Below are 21324 nucleotides of genomic sequence, written 5' to 3' on the forward strand. Positions count from 1 at the left end.
ACTGCACAGTCACAAAGTGAATGACAAAGAGTGCCTAAAGGAGCTTGAAATCTAAAGGCTGAGAGAATATAATCAAAAGAAAACAACAAAGGAGTAACAAAGGGATCAAGGTAGGAATGCAATAGAAAATAAAGCATTTTTAGATATTCGGTACCAGCATTATGACTCATCCCTTGCATAACCACAGTGGGTTGTTCTTTAAGTAAGTTTCCTATATTATGGCAGAGATTAGTTCTGTGAAAGCCTCTGAAGGAAGATAATCTGGTAGTTCTGTGTATTCTGACAGAGAGATTCTCACATTTATGAAATAAGAGAAAGGGCTTTTGAGGAAGAGGGCAATGACAGAAATAGAAGGAGGTCTCCAGATTCATTTAAAAAAAAAAAGCTTTATCAATAATTTAATCAAATAATTGAGAACTTTAACAAAAAAACAAAACAAAAAAATCCCCCAAAATAAAGGAAAAGGAATGGAATTTGATGTTTTGAGACAATTAATTGGATCTAGAGGATAACATTAAACTATTAATGATTTTAAGCTATAGAGAAAAGTCAGAGCAATGACAGAACTAAGATGTTGCCAGTGGAATAACTTGGAGACAGGTGTCAAAGGAAGAAGAATACACCAAGGAAATGATTGCAAGTGGCATGAAGCTAAATCATATAACTTTTATCTCAGACTGTCAGCACACACATGGATATTAACACAGATTGGTTGACTCATAGTAACTTTTGAAAACTCTGGTAACTTGATTATATGTTTCAGACATTAGGTAAAAAATCAGACTTACTAGTAACAACAAGCTGACCTGTGGTGCTGTTTACTGGGGCAGAAAAGGCTCAAAAATTAAAGGTTTTCAGGAAAAATGGAAATATAACCTTTGACTGTATTTATTAATAAGCAGAAAATATCACAAAGGGAGGATTTTAAATTTCAGAAAGATAACTCAGAAAAAAAAATAATCTAAAATGCTATGTGTTGATATGAGACCACAGACAGACAAAGACTGGGTCAGCCATGAAATTAAAAGTGGACAGTAAAAAAGAAGAAAAACAGCAAACACATCTGGGATGTCAACAAGAAAATAGAAAGCTAGAAAAGGAAAGAATTTGCAGGAAAGCATGGCAACCATCATCCCAATTTGTCTCAGCTCAGTTAAAAGTGCCAATTTAGATTCTGTGTTCCAGATCGTCAGTATATTTTTATCTGGGATTTTGGTTCAAGTCATTAAGATTTTCTGCATACTTAAAAATAGCTTCCTTGAAAATTCAACATGAAATTCTGTTACCAGTGGAGAATTCAGAAGGAAGAAAAATATTTTCCTTGAATTTTATCTTTTATCTCCATACATACAAGCCCTACCTGGTTTTCAAATGCAATATTTTTAATCTACTCCAGATAAAAAAATGGAAGGTTTGGGGTCTTGATTGCTTGTTTGTTTTTTACCTTATTAAAAATATTGATGTTAAGCATATACAACGAACTCTTCCGTATTTTACTATTTCACAGAACCATAAAACACCCTGGGCTTAAAAGTACCCACAAGGATCATTGAGTCCAACTCCTGGTCCTGCAAGGGACAATCCCCAAGAATCACACCATATGTTTTTGAGCATTTTCCAAATTCTTCTTGAACTTTGTCAGGCTGGATTCTGTGACCACTTCCCTGGGGAGCTGTTCCAGTCCCCAACCACCCTCTGGGGGAAGAATCTTTTTTTGATATCCAGCCTAAACTTCCCCTGACTCCAATTCAGGTTATTCCCTCGTGTCCTGTCACTCAGCACCACAGAGAAGAGATCAGTGTTGTCTTTCAGGTGGTTTTCAGTAACTCCCGGAACAATATTCACCATAATTTTATCATTCATGAAGGAAGACTGACAGGCCTGTAATTTTCAGGGTCATCCCTCTTGCCCTTCTTGAAAACTGGGACATTTACCAGCTTCCAGTCAACCGAGACATCTTTGGATCACTAAGATTGTTCAAAAACCATTGAGAGGTCTTGCAATTACATCAGCCAGCTCTTTGAGTACTCTTGGATGAATCTTATCAAGCTCCACACACTGACAGGCAGCAAATCCTGCACAAATTTGGGGCTGACTGGGAGTTTATCATTCTCAGTCATGGTCCACCCATACTCAGGGCTCTGGGACTCCCAAAGCCCATTGTAATGTTGAAGCAAAGAAACAGTAACCATCTCTACTTTTCCTGTGTCCCTGTTTGTGAGGTGACAATCCTCATCAAGTAACGAGTCAATGTTATTACTGGATTGCCTTTTTATAAACACTTTTTATTGTCCCCCACAATACTGGGTAACTTCAACTCTAATTGAGCTTCAGCTGCATGAGTTCTCTCCCTACAGTGGTGAGTACCATCTCTGTAGTCATCCCATGTCACCTGACCTTTCTTCCAATGGCTTTTTTTGCCTTAGCTCCAGAAGACAATCCTGCTCAGCCAAGCCAGCCGTTCTGCCTTGCCCGCTGGACCTCTGACATTTTGAAATTGTCTGTTCCTGTGCCCTTAGGAGGTGGTGCCAAAAGAGCAACCAGCACTGATGGACCTCATCATCATCAAAGGTGTTTTCCTAGGGAACCTTACTTGCAAATTCCCTGAGCAGTCTGCTCTCCTTATATCCAGGAGATAGCTTTGTTGGCAGTTTTCCTCCTGTCACCAGAGGTTTTAAACTCAACCATTTCACGGTCTCTGTCATCAAAAAGGCCACCAACCACCATTTCACGAGGTCTTCTCGTTAGCAAGCACCAAATCAAGCAAGACATTTTTCCTGGCCAGCTCCCTTAGTACCTGCATCATGAAGTTATCATCCAGATGTTTTAGGAATCTTCTGTACCCATTTTTGCTAGCTTTGTAGTGATCTCAGTTAACATTTGGCAACTTGAAGTCCTCCATAAGGATGAGGATGGATGGTTTAGAACTATCCCTTAATTCCTTAAACAGTAATTCATGTATCATCATCCTACCTTAGTGGCCTATAGAAGACTCCTACAATGATATCTGCTTTGTGTTTGTCCCTTAATCCTACCCCAGAGGCTCTCAACTGTGCCAATACCAACTTCAATTTCCAGTACTCAGACTTTGTCTGCTTTCAAAGGGAACAATTCCTTTTATACATATTTTTGATGCTACCCTTCATTTTTATACCATAAATACAGTTTTCATCTGTTTAAATAACTATCTTTTTTGCCATCTCTTAATGAGTTAGTCTGACAATCATACACTGTGAAGAAACCACTGTCACACGCTAGTTGTCTACTGATATGTTTATTTTCCAGCTCGTCATCTCCCACTGAAATTTTGATTTTCTAGTAATGATCTCTCATTAACAGCAGTGACTGTCATGACACAAAGCACTGCCATTTGCTCAGTGCTTATATTAGGAGAGATTTTCTTACCAATACCTTTGTTAAACTGTGCATATAAAGACGAAGGAATTAATTGAATTTCCCTTACCCAGGCTCACTGAAAGCTCAAGTGTGTAAATCAGAGGTGTGTTTGTGACTCAGCCCAGGTATCTCTCGCAGACACAATGACCCTTTAAGCATCTGCAGCCTTCCTCTCTTTGATATTGCCAGAAACACCAAGTGATCAGTTTTGCACTGCATGGCATCATTTACTTTACAATATAAACACTACAAAAAATGCACACATCCTCATCAATGGGCTAAATCTAAGCCCAGTTTCCAAGAGCATGAGAAGCCACATGACTCCTTGTGGTTTCAGGTATTAGTCCTTTGCTTCAGCAATCATCCCCCTAGTCTTCTTGAAAAAAATCAGGAGTGTTTCTTTGTGTCCATTACCTATCCACCAGGTCTAGCATAAACCAAAGCAAACTACTTGTGATTTCACCAAGAGGATGAGGCTCCTGTCACTATTTACATATAACAATTATTCTCATCTGATTTCAAGAATACAACAGCTTGCAATACTTTACATCAATGAAAACATCTCTTTTGTCCCTCTTGTCTATCACCTATCAAATAAATCTTGAAACATTCCCTTTCTCTAGCATGTACTTAATAATTCTTGTTCTAAACCAAAAATACACCAGCTAATGTATAGATTGTATAATGTCAACTGTCCACATCCACTGGTTCATTTAGATTTGTCTCTAAAAGCCATCTGACCTAGTGCATCCACACAGAGTGGATGAGGGTATCAAGCTAAAGGAAGCAGTACATGCCTGATTCTCCCATCCCAATCTATGTGGCTGTCACTGCTTGCACAGCTCCACCAACTGTTCTTTGAAAGAAGGAGAGTGAGATAGAGTTTGTGATTCTGACTCAGCTCATTTTTAGAGCACTATCCCCCATCTCTTTACTAAGAAATAAGACTGAAGCCTCTGTATGTTATTCTTGCTGTTTTCCATCTGCAAGGCAACGCAAGAATGTGAAGAGTATATACAATATTTGTTTATAACAAAAAATAGTAAAAGGTTCTAGGAAACCATCTGATCATCACATAATATAAGATATTGAATAAACCTAAATGTATTTTATCATAAATAAAACAGACTTTGCACTGTGGATTTATACTAACACTAGAAATAATACTGCTTAAAGAAAGATGGGAGGGTTAAAAGAGCAGTGCATGTTTTAGGCAACATGGAAACAGAAATGTGCTTGCTGCTGAAGATGGTGCTAATGATTAGATGCTAACCTAAAAGGAAATAAAATATAAATGAATTGCAAAAGAAAAAAATCAAGGAAATATAAAAGCAGCAAATGGAGAGGTGAACTTTTCTAACTCCATGTTGGAATATTTCTTGTGTTCTGGGACATTCAAAGGTTAGAATAGTACAACAGACACTTTCCAGGGTAACAGCTGAACTCAGGTTTCTAAAATTATTGCAACCTAGAAGACCAAGCATTTTCTGTTTTTCAGACATAGGAGAAATATCAGGAACATTCTTTCTGATTCAGAATACACTTTGCCTAGGTCAGGAGAGCACATTACATCCTATCCCTCACTGAGCCACTTCCTCTTCTAGAGGATATACCAAATTTTGGACCACTGGTTGTTCTTTCATCTATATTTGCAATACTGAATACTGGCAGAAAATATGTTTGATTGCCCTGCCACACACACCTCTGAGGAGCCTAGCTCCTTGCTTTTGGTAACCTACTTGTAAATGCCGAGGGATCTTCACTCCAGGCTGTGCAAGCCCCAATCCCTCAGGATATCTGCAAGTCAAGTGATCCAGCCCAAACCAATCCTGGGAGCCCTTCACTGAATACTCTCAGATTTATCCACACCTTTTTTCTGATGAGGCACTAAAACTGATCACAGTAAAGCAGCTATGCTCTAGTGGGTGGAGTGATCATCTCCCCGGATAGAGTGCCTGTACTCCTTTTCATACAGTTATCAGGAGTTTGGGATTTCAAAAGAATCTGTGACTTGAAATATAATAGAATTCTTCTCCAAAAAAAAAAGAGGCAACATACACCTTGGGCAAACCTCCATTTATAGGTATGCTATGCAAAAGTCGGCTTGTTCAAAAACTTTAAGACTAGCAACATCTCACATTGTTGTAAAGCAGCATTATTAATATGCTGCCAGGATCAATTAACTCTATCAAATCCCTCAGATAAAGAGATTTCTTCCAACACAACCCTATCAAGTTTCTGGTTACAAGTGAGTCTCCAGTACCTGAAGTGATGAAAGGCACAAGAATGGAAACTCCAGTTCTGCAAGTCTTAGGGTCTCAAAACATGTGCTAATCATGTTGTTTCTCATCAAAGAAACACAGGCAAGCCTATTTCATCCTTTACAATTTGTTTTCTTCAGGAACTGCACTGGATAAAGCTTGCTTTTTCCTCTCTGGTCCATTGTTTGCAAATAAAATTAATTCTCTCCTTAAACTCATGTAGTTATCCTCAGTTAAAAGTCATATTTCTTCGAGTTTACAAGGGAATCAGTTTTTGCTTGAGGGATTACCACCCAAATGTATCAGCTGTACCTCTGCTGCTATCACTGCTGGGTTCCTGCTGTGGGACAGGAATATGACAAAATGTCTCTGAGGCTGCCACTCTGCTGTGCTAATCAGGAAGGCAACTCTTATTTGGATGAGTCCTACAGAGTGTGAACAAGGAGAAGCCAAAAGTAAGTAGGTGGAAGATGGGCATCACCCATATTACCCAGAGAAGGAACACCATGACAAAGTAGCAAAGAAGGACAAAGCTTCAGGAGGAGAAAAATCAGGGTAATGTAAGAGAAATATGTGAGAATATTTCAAGCATGTAAGAGAGGGATGGCAGGCCAGTGAGCATTTTCGATATTTTGCTAGTTCTTACCACTCTCCAGTTTAGCAGCAGAGATCACAAAAGCAGAAAGATATCTTTGCTATGATGAAAAATACTGTATAAAAATACCAACAAACAAAAATTATCACTGTATTATTTGTGCTTATATGCCTGGCACGACAAGGCATATAAGCCTTTTCTTTCTTTCTTTAACAATACATATTTTAATAACATTTAATCACCTCTGTACTTTATGAAGTTTTCCATTAAAGCCACCCAGTAAATACCCAGCAATTCTAGGCTTCTGAATGGAAGCACACAGGCAGAAAGCTAATTCCACAACTGGGTTTTTTTCTGCTTACAAGCATTCAACAGGCTCTCTGTGTACACCCTGCTTTACATGAAGCCAGTTCCTGAAGTATGCATAGGCAGACAAAAATTAAAAAATGCTAAAGAAACCCAAGAAGCATCACCTTTCCTAGGTCACATCTATGGCCCACTCAGTAGTTTGTACATGCACTGCTATACCACAATTCAAATACATTTGTACTCAAACCCCCTCAAACAGTCTCCAGACACAATGCCAGATCCCTGATCAGGTAGAAGTCAGAAGTCATCACTAAATTCAAGACAGGCTTTTCACACTTCAGGAAATCCTCCTGGCTCTCAATATTATGTCAGTTAAATTCCATTATGGAGAAAAAAAAAAGGAATTTGGTATCTTATTTGTTACCTTTTTAAAAAATTTTGCATTTATCCTAAACTGATTTCAATTAGGCTGAAGTACTTATTACAAAATATTGTCAACTTTCATTTAAGTAAAACAGAGTGTCACTCAAGATTTGCATTGCTCTCCTTCCATTATTCCTTCTGTAGTAGTTATTCCATCTATGATCAGCAATAATTCATACAGTTAGCATCTTCCTTCCTGTTCAAAGTTTTTAAGTTTACAATGCTTAAAAAAAGAATCATGGCTTATTGTTTCTTTCATCATGCAGAAGAAAAGGAAATGTTTGTTGCTGAAGTTGGCACAGTAACATAAGTGTGCACTTTTATAACCTATTGTGTTTTGTCCATTGGCTGCAGACTTGGATTTTTTCATGATTTGAAAAGGCGTCAGTATTTTTATTCCTGTTAATTTTCAAAATTATCATAGCCTATGATCTCCATCGCAGTTCCTTCTTGTTTCCTCTCTGATTATGCTAAAATAGACCATCTTTAAACTGAATAGCATTGCATTCACATAATAAAATCTACCAGAGAAGTGCAGGGACAACACTTCCAATTGTTACAAGTCAAGCTGATCCACAGAACATGTTGTGTAACTGGCACTACTAATCTTTCTCACCACGCTTAAAGACACATATGTCCAGGTTTATTTAAAATAACCCTAAGTGAAACAGCACAATTTGCAGTGTTTGGATTTTTTTTAAATACATGCATTTTACTGGGAGGCATTTGATTACAAGAATATCTCAAATTTTATTCCTGTGGTGACAAGGCAACAGCTATAGGAAATGGTATGAGCTGAATTCTGTTTTCTCCCTCAGCAAACCAGGACAGTCCCATCCAGACCATTTCCCAGATGTTCTGGTCTGCAAATTCCACCGAACCTCTGGATCCAAATTGATGAGAACATTATTCTGTACTAAAAAGACATGGCTGAACTAAATTACTATTTTCCCTTACAAATCTGTGCTCCTGATGGGAGAGGAGGGGGATAACATTCATGCATGCATAGGGAAACTCTTAGAAGGCAAAGCAGCTTAAGCCATCAGGAAATAGGTGTATGTGGTGATTATTTAAAAGAAAAAAAGCATTTTCTCCCTTTCAAGTTCAAGTGAAATGTCAATCAGCAAAATCAAAACTTCACATATGGTACTGGGGTCTTGTACAGGGAGCCTTATGATTTCACTTAAGCATGTCTGAAGGCCACCCATGTTCTTGCCAGAATGTCTATAATGAATAACAGAATTACAGCACACAATACGAATTATGCCATTGTAGAAGGAATTAAGGGAAACCGAAAACAACTTTCTTAAATATATGGGGTAAACCACAATATGATACATTCCATAAATTGACTATATTTGAGCAACAATCTAATGCCTTTGTCTTTCATATCTCACTTTACAGATATTATCCCCATATTTACATGGAATGCAGATGAAGGCAAAAGAATCACAGTGAATTAGAGATTAAAGGCCTAAAATTTCGGACTTATACTGGGCATCCTTCAGCAATGGGAAATAAATCATGGGCTGGACTAGACAAAATGTCTAGGAGTGAGTTTTGACTTATGATATTAAAAACATGGGGATTTCTCCTTTGTGCCCTGAAGATTCTTATATAGCCTGCATTCTCTGAATGAAATCACAGAAAACTAGACTGGTAAGAGGACATGGGGAGGAAAGGACATCTAGTCCAACCTCCTGCTCAATAGTACAATATTCAAAACCAGAGCAGATTGCTTAGGGCCTTGTCTAGCTGAGTTTGGACAATCACCATGGAATAAAATTTTGCAACTTTACAAAGAGTTTTAGTTTTTAATCTCCTACACCAGATAAGAGAGTAAAGAAATTCTAAGAGTAATTAACATCTTAGGATAATAAACTCTGAAGTTTGACATTTAGCCTCAAAATTAGCCTGCTGAACTGCCTCCACAAGCAGATAAATACAAGTCTATGAAGTTAAGCACAAAGTCAGTTTTACTAAAGCCCATTTCTGCACATATAATAAACTTCAATTACATCCAGTGAAGAAAAAACTAAGCTTGCAATTTCCTTTCAGGCAAATATACTTTATATAAAGACGTGTAGAGATCTTTTTCCTGTCATACTTAGTTTTTACTTAAAGGAATAGATTTGAAATGCAATTATGTTCTTATGATACTCTAACAGTAGTATTAATGTATCAGCCTTGCTCCCATAAACTGGCCTATTATTTTTCCCTCTGCTTAAAAATTCTTGTAACAGTCTACCTGCCTTTAGACTTAAGCACTCAGCTGAGTAGGGAGCACTCTCATTTTGCATTTCTGAAACAAAGTTGCTTTGTTTGTACCAATAAAAAATACTTTGATTTAGAGAATTTATTTTTAATAAGAACATTTGTATAGATATTTGTAAAAAACACAGAAACTGTCTTTAAAACGTAAAAGTATTAAACCAAATTCTTAACTCCATTTGACTCGTTTGTAAGCTGCAACACAACTTAAAACTCTATTGTAAACCATAAAATACAGTATGAAATTCTAGAATTTTAGGTGTCAAAATATCCTATGCATTGCTAAATTAAAATATATAGAATGACACTGTGTTGTAAATGACAATGTACAATGAAATGTGCACGGAAAAATTTCTCAGGGATTTTAATCTTTCATTTCTCAAGGAAAAAAACAAACTTTAAAAATGGTTAGTTCCTGTGGCTGTGTAGTTACAGCAATGAAAATTTTTCTCCTGGCAGAATGTTAGACATTAATCTGGTCAGAGATGTATAAAATAATAAACAATAATAAACAAGCATGGCTATCATTACCCGCTTCTGTGTAAATAAAAGACTTGCTGAAAAAATAATTGACGATTCCTATTAACGACGTGTTATCTATCCTCAGGATTTTGTAATTCTTATTCATCAGCTGAAGTCATTATCTGGAAAGTAACATGCAGTATAAGTAAACAAACAGCATTTCATCTAGTCAGTCCAGTTGCCAGAGCTTGTTTATAATTTAGAGAAGACATGTCTTCATGAAGACAGATGTCTGTGGCTTCGATAAAGGGGTAGATGGATTTTTTCTTTGTGATCTCCTTCCTGAGAGCCAATATTAAATAAAAATAAATCATATATTTGCTCTGATCAACTGCTTCTGAATTTGTTCACCAGAACAAATCATCTTACTTATTATCATCAAGCAGAAAACACAAACTTATTCCCAAACAGACATAAACACACCACCTCAACTGTACAAGAAGAGGAATACAAAGGAAGAAAAAAAAAGGATTTGGGGGCACAAAGTCTTTTATGCCCCCAAAAGACTATCAAAGAAACTTCAGATCAGATAATCTGAAATGGGATTTTTGGCCCTTGGTTTCCCTGTGTGGAAGGTTTCTATCAAATTGCCATTGGACTATATCCAGCCTGCCGGCTAGGAAAGCTTAATTGAGCTGTTGTAACTGCTAGAGTTTTGAAAGGTCAAGAGAGCAACAAGCTATCAAGACTGCCAGACACCACCTCACACACCATTGATGGGAGAATAGCTGTGTGCTACCCAGGATAGAGCATCTAAAACAGGCAGTCTGCTGCACCAGGCGAGCAGGCACGTATGGCAGACAGCGCGAACATGCCTTCTTGACTTTAGCTTTCCATATGTGCTGGAGAGAAGTCATGATTTCAATTTTTCACATAAAACATCTTCTGCTAACCCTTCTGCTACCCCTTCTGCTACCTTACATCCATCCACAGGCTAAACAACGTAGACATCAAAATGCATGTCACAAATACCTAACTGGAAAACAAACTTTAAAATAATGCTGTTGGTAGAGGCAGAACATTGGGGTCCCTGCAAGATCTGGATTTTTTTTGTACCATATGCATGCACAGCATATGCATGTCCCATTTCTTTAACTAAAGACATTCAAGCCACCTTCTTCCAAATATCTTAACTTTTGCATGTAGGGCTCCACCCCAAGCATTATGAATTCATTACTTAAACCACATGTCATTAGTATCTTTTACCCAGAAGACTTCTCTAGCTACATAGGTCTCCTGACATCTAATTAAGTAAGAACTATGAATACATGTGGCTTAACAGGGGGGAAGTTGTAAATTCCCAAAAGACTGAAAACACACAGAAACACACAACGTATGCAGAGGAATCCAAGAATTAAGTATGTAGCTATATAAATCAGAGAAGCCAAATCAACCAGCTTGCTGTTAACTCTGTACTGCCCTGCCACTAGTACCATAGATTACTGCTCCTACCATTAACACTTGTTATGGCTACATTAACTTCATTCAAATTCCTCACTGAAAAATAGCCAATTTTTTTTTTTAAATCAAGACCTGTAGAGTAAATAATGAATATGGAATAGAAAAAAATCAAGTATTCCTGATCATGAAGTTATTAGGTTATATTTTCTTTTCAAAGTCCATGGTGGTTCACATCACTGAGGTAAACTGCCTCGTGCAGCACGAGGTTGATCAGTGCACTGCCAGGCAGTAGGTCTTTATCATGGCCACTTTCTTCAGATAGAAATAAACTGAAACCAACAACAACAACAGATGAATTTACAGATTTCATCAGGACTTGGTGCTATCAATACACTCAGAAGCCAGGTCCTGTGAGAGACTTCCTTCCTCCACTGTCTCACAAACGTAAAAGCAGCTGAGAGGTTCAGTGCTCCCTCAAGCAGTTTGGTGGGAGGGATGCTCCACTCATCTCTACCCTTTTTTTCCACCTTCATCTTCCAGCTTGTAGTAAGTAATAGTGGCGAAAAAACAAAAAAAGTGAGCTACTATAAAAACACACAAACAAAACTCTCAGCACTGGCAAGGCCATGCCCTGATTGATGTGTCCAGTTCCTGGCTCCCCAGTAAAAGGGAGACATGGACATTCTGGAGAGAGTCTAATAAAAAGTCACAAAGATGATGAAGAGACTGGAGCATGTCTTACATAAGGAAAGGCTGAGAGAACTGACACTGTTCAGCCAGGAGAAGAAAAGGGTCAGGGGGATCTCTCTGTATATAAATACTTGACGGGAGGGTACAAAGAGGATGGAGCCAGGCTCTTCTTAGTGGTGCCCAGTGAAAGATGAGAGGCAGTGGGGGCAAACTGAAACACAGGAGATTCGATTCCCTCAGAACATCAGGAACTTTTTACCATGAGGCTGACTGAGCCACAGGTTTTCCAGGGAGGTTATGGAGTCTGTCTATCCTTGGAGATACTCAAAAGCAGGCTGGACATGGTCCTGTGCCACTGGCTCAAGGTGGCCCTACCTAAGCAGGAGGATTGGACCAGATAAACTCCAGAGATGTCTTCCACTGTCAACCACACTTTGATTTTGTGAGAAGTGTTCAAAAGGCTGTTAACCCACATCATCTGTGTATGCAATTATTAAGTATTGATTTTTTTTTTTTTCCTTCATGTTTGTGAGGTGAACTGTACTGGTCGTGCTAACCCCAGGCCAGTTTTCACATTCCACATCTCCTACCCTCTACTCCTTAAGGAGAAGCAAACTTCTCGTTTGCTATTTCATCACCTGGAGCCGGTCAGGGGCGTTGGTTTCAAAATGTCAGAAACCACTGGGTGACTTCACAGGGCTCCCTCTCACACATGCCTCAGGCACAAACCTGCTTCTCAGACATCATGCACTCACCACGACCCTCTGCCACAGTAATAGATATGCTCATTCCCTTCCCTCTGTCTTCAGACACCGCTGAGCACTAAACCATTACAAAAGGATACAGATAAATTGCAGTCATTGATTTGCCTCATATTTTGTGTTGTATTTCTAAAAGTTAATTCCTGAAGGGAGAAACCTTGTCTTCAAAATCCCAGAGCTCCATGCATCCCAGGACCCTACATTATAAACCAGGTATTCTGAGCTCTGCATGAGGGACAGCTGATCCACTGCTCATAGACTCACATACATAATAGGGCCTACAGCTCATGCCTCCACCCATGGCCTCCAGAGAGCCCCCCACCTTTTTATTGATGGTTCTTGTGTTGGATTGTGGGGGCAGAGGTAGGGGAAGGTCAGATACACGATAAATACATTCAGTATACTGTCAAAAATAAAAAAAAGGCTCCATCCTCAGTCACAGACATTCAAATTAAAGACAGGTTGCCAGGTAATAGAAGCTATATGAAGGTCAAACACTAACATTTTTAAAGAACTTACTTCACATAAACTAGAGGAGGTTAGATTAAACACTGGCTTTTCTCTGGGGAAAAAAGTATGGTCACTACAGTTGTGCAAATCACTAACTGGAAAGTACACTGGGTGTCTTGGGAGCAACACAAAAATGACCAATACTTCCCTCTGCATGGGCTTATTAAGGTTTTCCTGTCTAGTGTTTCCCCATTCTAAACTGAAACTGCTTTAGGAGCCATTCTTCTACACGATCGAAACCAGCAGCTCTCCCAGGCTTCCCTTGGGGAAATCCCAAAACTCATATGCAGTGCTTAAAACACAGCTGCAATGTCTCTGAGCTAGTCATGGGGAATGATGCCATACAGAATGACCCTCATTTTTCCAATTTAGGAAAAAAGACTGTATTGCTTCTACATTTTGGCTGCTGCAGAGAATCCACAGGAAAAAGACTTGCTAAGGGTGACTGTTTCACAAATTTACATCCAGCTCTGGATGTGAGCCCATCTGTCTTCATGTATAAGGACTCTATTCCACATAAGAATCCTTTTTGCAAAACACACAATTTTAGGCATGAATAACTCCATTCTTTGTGCATTTGTACAGTATTTACAGTTGAAAATTAACCAAATGCTATTGTCACTAGAAACAAACCAAGTGTCTCCTAAAATTTAAAGATAATGAATCAAGATGTCAAGGGGTTTATCAAAGGATGGACTCATGACTCTGAAGCAAACCTCAGAGACTGAATTCAATTTGACTGCCTTTTAAGTCTGCGCTTCCAGTTGCACTCACATGTTGTACAACTTATCTATCTGAACATAGCATTAGATATTGTTGCCTTAGGTTGCACTTAAGGTGAACGTGGAAAAGTCATTCCAAAATCTTATGGTTAAGTTTTTACAGCGTTCTGCCACAGGTAATTTGCAGAACTATTCTTGTAATAATAAACACTCAATTCAAGGGAGAGGTTCCTAAAGAAGAAATTCTGATTTATGACCTCTTAGACATACCTGTGTCAACTCACAGTATGATGAAAACTACTGTTGCTAAACAGTTACAAGTGACTCCGATCTTAAACAACATCTTTTTTTCCCTTCACTCAGTTTCTGAAATAAGGTAAGTAGCAGTGACTCACACGATTGTGTTCTCCCAACTGATTTCCAGGACTTACAATAGCATATTTCTAAAATAGGTGGGGTGTTCCCTTGACACAACAAAATTAGCCCTATCAGCAGAATGCCTGTACACATAGAACTGGGATTTGTCTGATTCATGAAAAACAGTCAAAAAGTAGCTCTTCTTAAACCTGAATGACATTTGACTGCTTCAAGATATTCCCCTCCTTTAGAAATTTAGCAGACAGATTTTCATACTTTTTAGAAGATAATTCTGCCCTGCAGGAGCCGTAAGTATAACTGGCATCTATCAACATCATACTTAGTATTCCACAAGAAGTGCTCCATCCTGCAAGAGGACATAGGCAAACTCATTGGAAGGGAAGATTTAATTTAAATAGACAAGTTCAAAACTTTTGCCTGGAGAACACAAGTGACAAATGCTGGATTTCCAAGGCAACCAAAACATATGCTCTAAACATCACAACCAATTCACTGGACTTATAAAGAGGTTTCCCGCTCCTTGTAAGGATATTTTCCGAGAAAAATATCTATGGAGATCAAAAAAAGCCAAGTTTTGAGTTTCTTAGGAAAGTTAAAAACTGATCACAAAAGTTTGAAAATTGCATGAAACAGAGTGAATGAAATTCAGTGATTTTTTTTAAATGACCAGTCACCAAGCAAACTTCTTGCTGCCTGTGAATTACTCTGCTAAAAAAATAGCTTTCCAATGATTAGGTGTTTTTAAGAAGAAATCCCAATTAACCCTACACTGTCACAGTGTTGGATCATGGTAACACAACAGAGCCTAAGGTCTCTGCCAGGCAACACTGCCGCTGGGAAGGAGTGACGAGACACTTTAGGTGTCCCATGCCTGACTGGGGACAATCAGTCGGTGCCATCAGCCCTGGAACACCTCCACCAGGGCCCCAGGAAGGCAAGAAGGACACGACTGGAGATGCCCAGCACCCACAGCCCTGCCAAGGCCCACCTGAGGGAGGAAGAGCAGATGCTCTGCAGCCATGGGAAATGCTCTGCTGGGCCAAGTGTAGCCCAGGAGAGCCAGCCAGGAGGAGGAGGCACAGGAGAGCCAGCCAGGCCTCCCTAACATGCAAGCACCAGCTAGAGCCCCATCGCCCCTTATGCAGAACTCAAAAGACTGTTGGGAGTAAGTTGTAGATGCTTTTGTTTTGGGATGTCAATGCAGACTACGATCTACCAGGCATCTGTGAAAATGAGCTCCCTCTTTCTGCTTCGTTTTTGATGAATTACTCCAATTCTCTCCAATTTGGTTTATTTATTTAATCGCTTTAACCAGAGGTTTATTTTGCAAACAAACAGGAAAATGCCTAAACAAACAAGTTATAGCTCCACATGAGACTGCCTGGCCTGCAGCTTTTTACAGTTTCCTGTCTTTAGGAAATTAAATTGCTTACTACAGTCAAGCAAATCTACTTTGCCAGGTATGTGGCAAAGAATGCCTGAAAAGATACTATATGTCTATTTCATCCGTCATAAAGAGCTTAATAGGCATCTGCCTAAAGTTTTAAAATGTAATGTGAAAGACACACTACATCCCAAGTTAGAACATTTATGAAAATAGGAAAGGACCTCTGCTACCTGTTTTTATTATTAATTTCAAAAATACAGCTTTTGCCACTGTGTCGTGACACTGTTTTTTTATTTTTAATATGAAGTGGTCATAAACCCCAGCTTTTTTTCTTTTGATAACTGGTTCTTAAGCAATATTATCTTTGTTAGCTTGGGATGGTGGGAAATGGTATCAAAATTGATTATCAGTGCTGTCAGATATCTAGACTTATTACACACTCAGTGGAAGCTAATAATCCAAGCTTGTTTACACACAGGAGCAAAAAGAAAGTGAAGTGGACCCCAGATGCAAAAGCTGGTAGTACCAGTCTGTGGCATTTCGCTATTAAATGTAACTGAGTTAGAATAGCTTCAGATACTCATGTTTCTGCAAAAGTGTGTGCATGCTCACGTGAACGTGTGTGTGTGCAAGCCAAAAGCAAACAATGATCACATACAGTTCCATTTCTCTATTACTCTAAAGACTGAGCTTTAAGAGATGGATTTTCTGAATTGCTCTAAGAGATGCTCTTATGATGCTATGTTTCATTTCATCAGTAGTCTCCTCCCTAGGATAAAAATGAAATTTTATATGCGTAATGCCTTAAAAACTTACTTACAATTGCTTTGAATTAATAGTAAACTTAAAATTAAACCCTGAATTTCTTTACTGTCACTTTTCACTCACTTTGTCCTTCACTGACTCAAGTAATTGTGTGGGACGATGAAACAAATGCCTTTTCCATAGTGCAGAGCATATGGCTTCATGAACAACAGATCTGTACAGACAGAAGTTTCACATTGATTTAATTTTTACTGAACAATAAAGCTTTATGTACACCTTCTATTCTATTTTATGTAACTCTGAGTGAAGCAAACATCTTGGTGAGTCTGGCTGCCAAAATAACACTAAAGAAGTGCATCCCTATTTTTGCCTGAGCTATCTTGCTCTAAAGAAAAACTAAGAGGAAAAACCCCAAATTATATTTTAGTTTGCACATAGTGACACATTTTGTATGAGCAGATCATTACACTTCAGTTTCAGGAACCTCCCTCTAGAGCTATCAAAGAGAACAAAAAAAAAAAAAAAAAAAGAAAAGGGAAATTAAAAAAACTCACACCCCACACACTTCATGGTAGACTTCTTACTTTTTCCATTGATACTATTTCACTTTGCACAGCTATGTAGCAGAAAAGGGACTGACAGGAGATGGCCCACCTGCTTGGGAAAGGTGTCTCGAACATTAAACTACTTTCTATGACACCGAATACTTCAATACTTTTCAGAAGCTGCAACAGGATAAGAAAAAGAGATTGAGATTTCAATCCAAAGCTCTTACACCATTCTTCAGTCATCTAGGTTATTTTCAGGATTTAAAATTTCAGACTTGCTTGCTGTATAAACCAGAAGTAACTCCACAGGGTACAGCAGAATGAAGAGACTGTACAAAAATCTGTTCAGAGAGATTTGCAACCCTTTACAAATATCTACAAAATTAAACTAATTAAAAAAAAAGAAAGCTTTGAAGTTTGACACTCTCTTTTGTTTTACAGTTTTCATACACAAGTAAACATTCTATAGCATAACCACTGCAATGCCATCTGGCTTACTGCTTTGGAAAAACCAAGTTCTTTTCAGCTCCCTAGCTAGCTTTGTGAAAGTTTGTGCAAGTCACACATAGGCACAAATGAGTTCAATGAGCAGACAGCTGTACTTAAATTCTTTTCCTTCTGCATTTCTTGCATCTGAAAAACATAGCTGGTTGGAATCAAGAAAACAAAAAAAAGGAAAAAAATCCAAAATAAATAAATTAATTCCTTCAAATGTGTTGTAGAATCCAGACTGCCATAAAAGGCCCTTTCAATACTTCAAAGAGCAACTTCAATATTTAAAACAAAACATTTGCAATTGCCAGTTATATGCAAAGAATGTGATACTTTTTAGCATGTGAAATTTATTTTGACGTCCTATTGTAGAGTTAATACATATTTTTCAGTGTCATTATTTTTCCCCAAAGCTCTTCAGATTTGGACTCGGCCACAAGTGGTGTGTGGGTGGAAGAATACATCCATTTTGCTTACAACGTAGCACTTGGACCACAGGCTGCAAAATTGCAAACTTCTATGTCAGCAAACAATGTGATGCAACAGTGTGAAGCTATTAGTGGTTTTCTTCTGGTCTTCTCTGACATCATCAACTTATTTCAAACACTGTTTTACACACATACTTAAGTAAAGAGTGTCAGATCTTAACGTGGGTGTGTTTGGGGTTTTTTTTTAAGCTAGCTCTTTTGATGGACATTGCAGTACATTACAATGACATGCTTTGAACTGTACAAAAGAAATGGTTTGGCAACATCCCCACAAACATACTATTAAGGCCAGTTCCATAAGCTCTTTGTAGTCTATCTACATCATAAAGTATGAGACAAATTCTGAATTATTTGGAGGCATGGGTTTGCTTAACTCAGAGTCCAAATAGCCTCATAGTACTCAGTAGTCATATATTGTCAATATCTCTACAATGTGATAAACAAGACAAGGAAAGTCAATTCAATTTTATCTAGCAAATAGTATCTCACTCCTTGAAGAACTGGAAGAAAAAAATATCATATTTAAAAAGCAATCAAATTGGTGAATACTAAAGTTCAACCACAGAAAAAACAGTACTGACAGAAATTCAAAGCTGCCCAATAAACTCTGAGACAGGAACATTTAAAGTAAGTAACAGCTGAGAATGAAAAGAAATCCTTAGTTTACATCTTACCGCTTCATATTCCTCGCTGCCAAAAAGGTACATAGCTGCACCTTCACAGCCTGACACCAGTTGCCCAGAGCGCCCAGCCGCCTAAAGTCAGATCTTCCCCTGCATCCTCAGCTGCCAGCCGGGCAGGCTTCCCAGGCTGCTTTCCCACGCCTGGGCTGCTCCGGAGGCACCGCGGCTCTCGGGCATGAACTCCGAGTCTCTGCTGCTGCGAGGGCCGCGGGGCTGGCGGGACAGAACACTGCCAAACTCCGCGGGCGGCAGCGGCAGCCCCGGGCCGTGCGGTGCCGTGCGGAGCCGGACGGGGCCGGGCGGGGCGGTGTGGGGCGGGCAGAGCGACGGGACGGAGCGGCGAGGTGCGGGCAGCCCCGGCCGGGGCGGTGCGGGCAGAGGGACGGGGCGGTGCGGGCAGCCCTAGCCGGGGCGGTGCGGGCAGACGGACGGGACTGAGCGGGGCGGTGCGGGCAGCCACAGCCGGGGCGGTGCGGAGAGCGAGGGGCGGCAGCGCCGCGTTCCGGCCCTGCCCCGCCTGGTGAGACGCCGCCAAATTGTCTGAGGGGAAGCGCGCGGCCGGGGAAGCGCGAGTGCGGCCCGCGGAGCGCGGCTGGGGACGGGAGAGCCCGGGAGCAGCGGGCGGGATGGGGACGGGAGAGCCCGGGAGCAGCGGGCGGGACGGGGACGGGAGAGCCCGGGAGAGCCCGGGAGCAGCGGGCGGGGGCGGCTGAGGGGAGGCTGCTGCGGCCGGGTGAGGCGGCAGCGCTGGGTGAACCGCGGGCAGCTCGGTTCACACGTACCCCTCGCTGCTCTGACAGCGCTGCAGAAACCCATGGAGCTATCTCACTTTCTAGCTCTTAAAAAATAAAAATCTCTTCTGGAAAACAAACAAACAAACAGCCCAGAATAGTTTCCCTTTTCTATGTTTCACTCACTTCATTGCTTCCTCCCACTGATTAGTCCCAGAGTGCTCTGTAAACACGGTGTAACTTTATCTCTGTAGCACAATGGCACTCAGGTAACTGGAAAGTGACACCCGCTGCCTCCAGTGCCCGGGAAGCGGATCCAGCACACAATCCCACACCGGGACAGGAGAATCCAAGGACCACCTCGCTCCTGGCCAACTTCTAGTCCAGGCAGAGCAGGCAAGAAAGAGTAAAAGCAGCCAGAGCGGGATAAAACACAACTAAAAGACTTCGGAGACTAATTCACCAACTGCATTCCCAAACTAGTATTAAAATGGGACTTAAAAATAAATCTCATTAAACATAGTTTAGAAATACAGCATAAAGTAAACCAGGCATGCAGAAATATTGCCCTCTGGGAAAGGCTGTTCTTTACAACTGAGGAAGAGTCGTCATCCAGTAACAACTCTGATCAAAACTGCTTTCATACAGCACTGTGAAACCCATCCCTTCTCAGCTTACTCCTCTCAATTCCTTATAGTTCATATTGCTGCTAGCACTATATCCTATAGCCAGAACTATACATAAGTGCTAAAAAAATACCACCAGAATACGTAATGTCTTGAGGAGGAAATGTGTGGGTGAGTGCTTGCCCATTGTATATCTCTAATCAAGTTAATATAAAATGCATATCTCATGTCATGATACCATGAACACATATAACATTGAAAACCAGTTTGTGTTACTCAATTTGCTTCTCTTCCACAGAAGAGGACCTTTCCTAACAAAAGCAGCGAATGAAGCGGTTCAAATACATTGTAAACATCCTCCCTGCTCCTTCTCCTGCATCACCCCCTGCTTATTTTAAATAGATCTTGTCTTGACTACCTCAGTTTCTTTGCGTGAGTTAGTAGGATATTCTTCTCTCAATCTGCTTTCTCTGTCAAAACAGACCTTTAGTCCTCTGTTGACTATATGTGATGTGACTCATGAGTCTGGATTTTTTTAAGTTCTCATATGTATTCACAAGCAGAGTTAAACCCAAGAAAATGGTTGGAAAGGGCAAATTAGAAATCAGAAGACATTAATTTTATTTCCAACCATATGTTTACAAAATAGCAATAGTTTAATCTGTCAGCTGAACTGGTCACTTCACATTATATCAATCGCAAATTACGCTTCAAACAAATAACATCATAACAGTGCATTCCCAGAGAGTAAATAAAGCATGCACCATTCCTGCATGGAGGCTAACAGGCATCAGACACCTCTACTGGAATGTAATACTCACTTGTCTAAGTTGGTTGCTCCTACTGAAGCTGAACAAGTGTGGTCACACACACTTATTAGCTTTAATCTAATTGCCTAAGCTTTCTTGCACAGTGTCTTTAGGGTGAAACTGCACCTGTCAATAGTAGGCAAAGCCAGTGTCATCATGCATTACTTTGCTTGTCTCATGCAGCTCTTGTAAGCAATTGAAATTTGGGTGCCATAGCTTGATTGCTCCATATTAGATATGGCTCTCACAACTACATTTGGAGCAAAAAAACACTACCAGGAATGTTACAAATACTACTAAAATCAAAAATAACATCAATAAAAATATATTGCTTTCTATGTATTAAAAAGTTTAAATCATTTCATCAGGTCCTGTACTTTGGGAAGGAATATGAAATCAGGGAGGATTGCAGTTCACATATACTCAACAGAGACTTAGGACATTATTCAGACTGTCACCATAAGTGACTTTCATGTCACAAGTAATTCTCACTACAGACAGTACAAGCAGCCAGAGCCTGGCAGCTTGGACAGTAAATAAGCTGAATTGCTCATTG

General features: G+C 39.8%; 1 protein-coding gene across 6 annotated transcripts in view; it reads right to left on the minus strand.

The window, feature by feature from the left end:
* CACNB2 (calcium voltage-gated channel auxiliary subunit beta 2) overlaps positions 1-21324 on the minus strand; it is a 245624-nt gene that overhangs the window by 89738 nt on the left and 134562 nt on the right. Inside the window, exon 1 of one of the 6 annotated variants that reach the window (XM_085050575.1) lies at positions 18594-18774. The exons of the other annotated variants lie outside the window; for them this stretch is intronic. Coding sequence (XP_084906701.1) covers positions 18594-18626 — 33 coding nt within the window. The 5' untranslated portion in view covers positions 18627-18774. Of the gene's footprint in view, positions 1-18593; positions 18775-21324 lie in introns of those variants that run through there. 6 annotated transcript variants of the gene reach the window in all.

The sequence above is a fragment of the Lichenostomus cassidix genome, chromosome 2 (assembly GCF_008360975.1).
Source record: "Lichenostomus cassidix isolate B80296 chromosome 2, HeHo_3.0, whole genome shotgun sequence".
Classification (NCBI taxonomy): Eukaryota; Metazoa; Chordata; class Aves; order Passeriformes; family Meliphagidae; genus Lichenostomus; species Lichenostomus cassidix.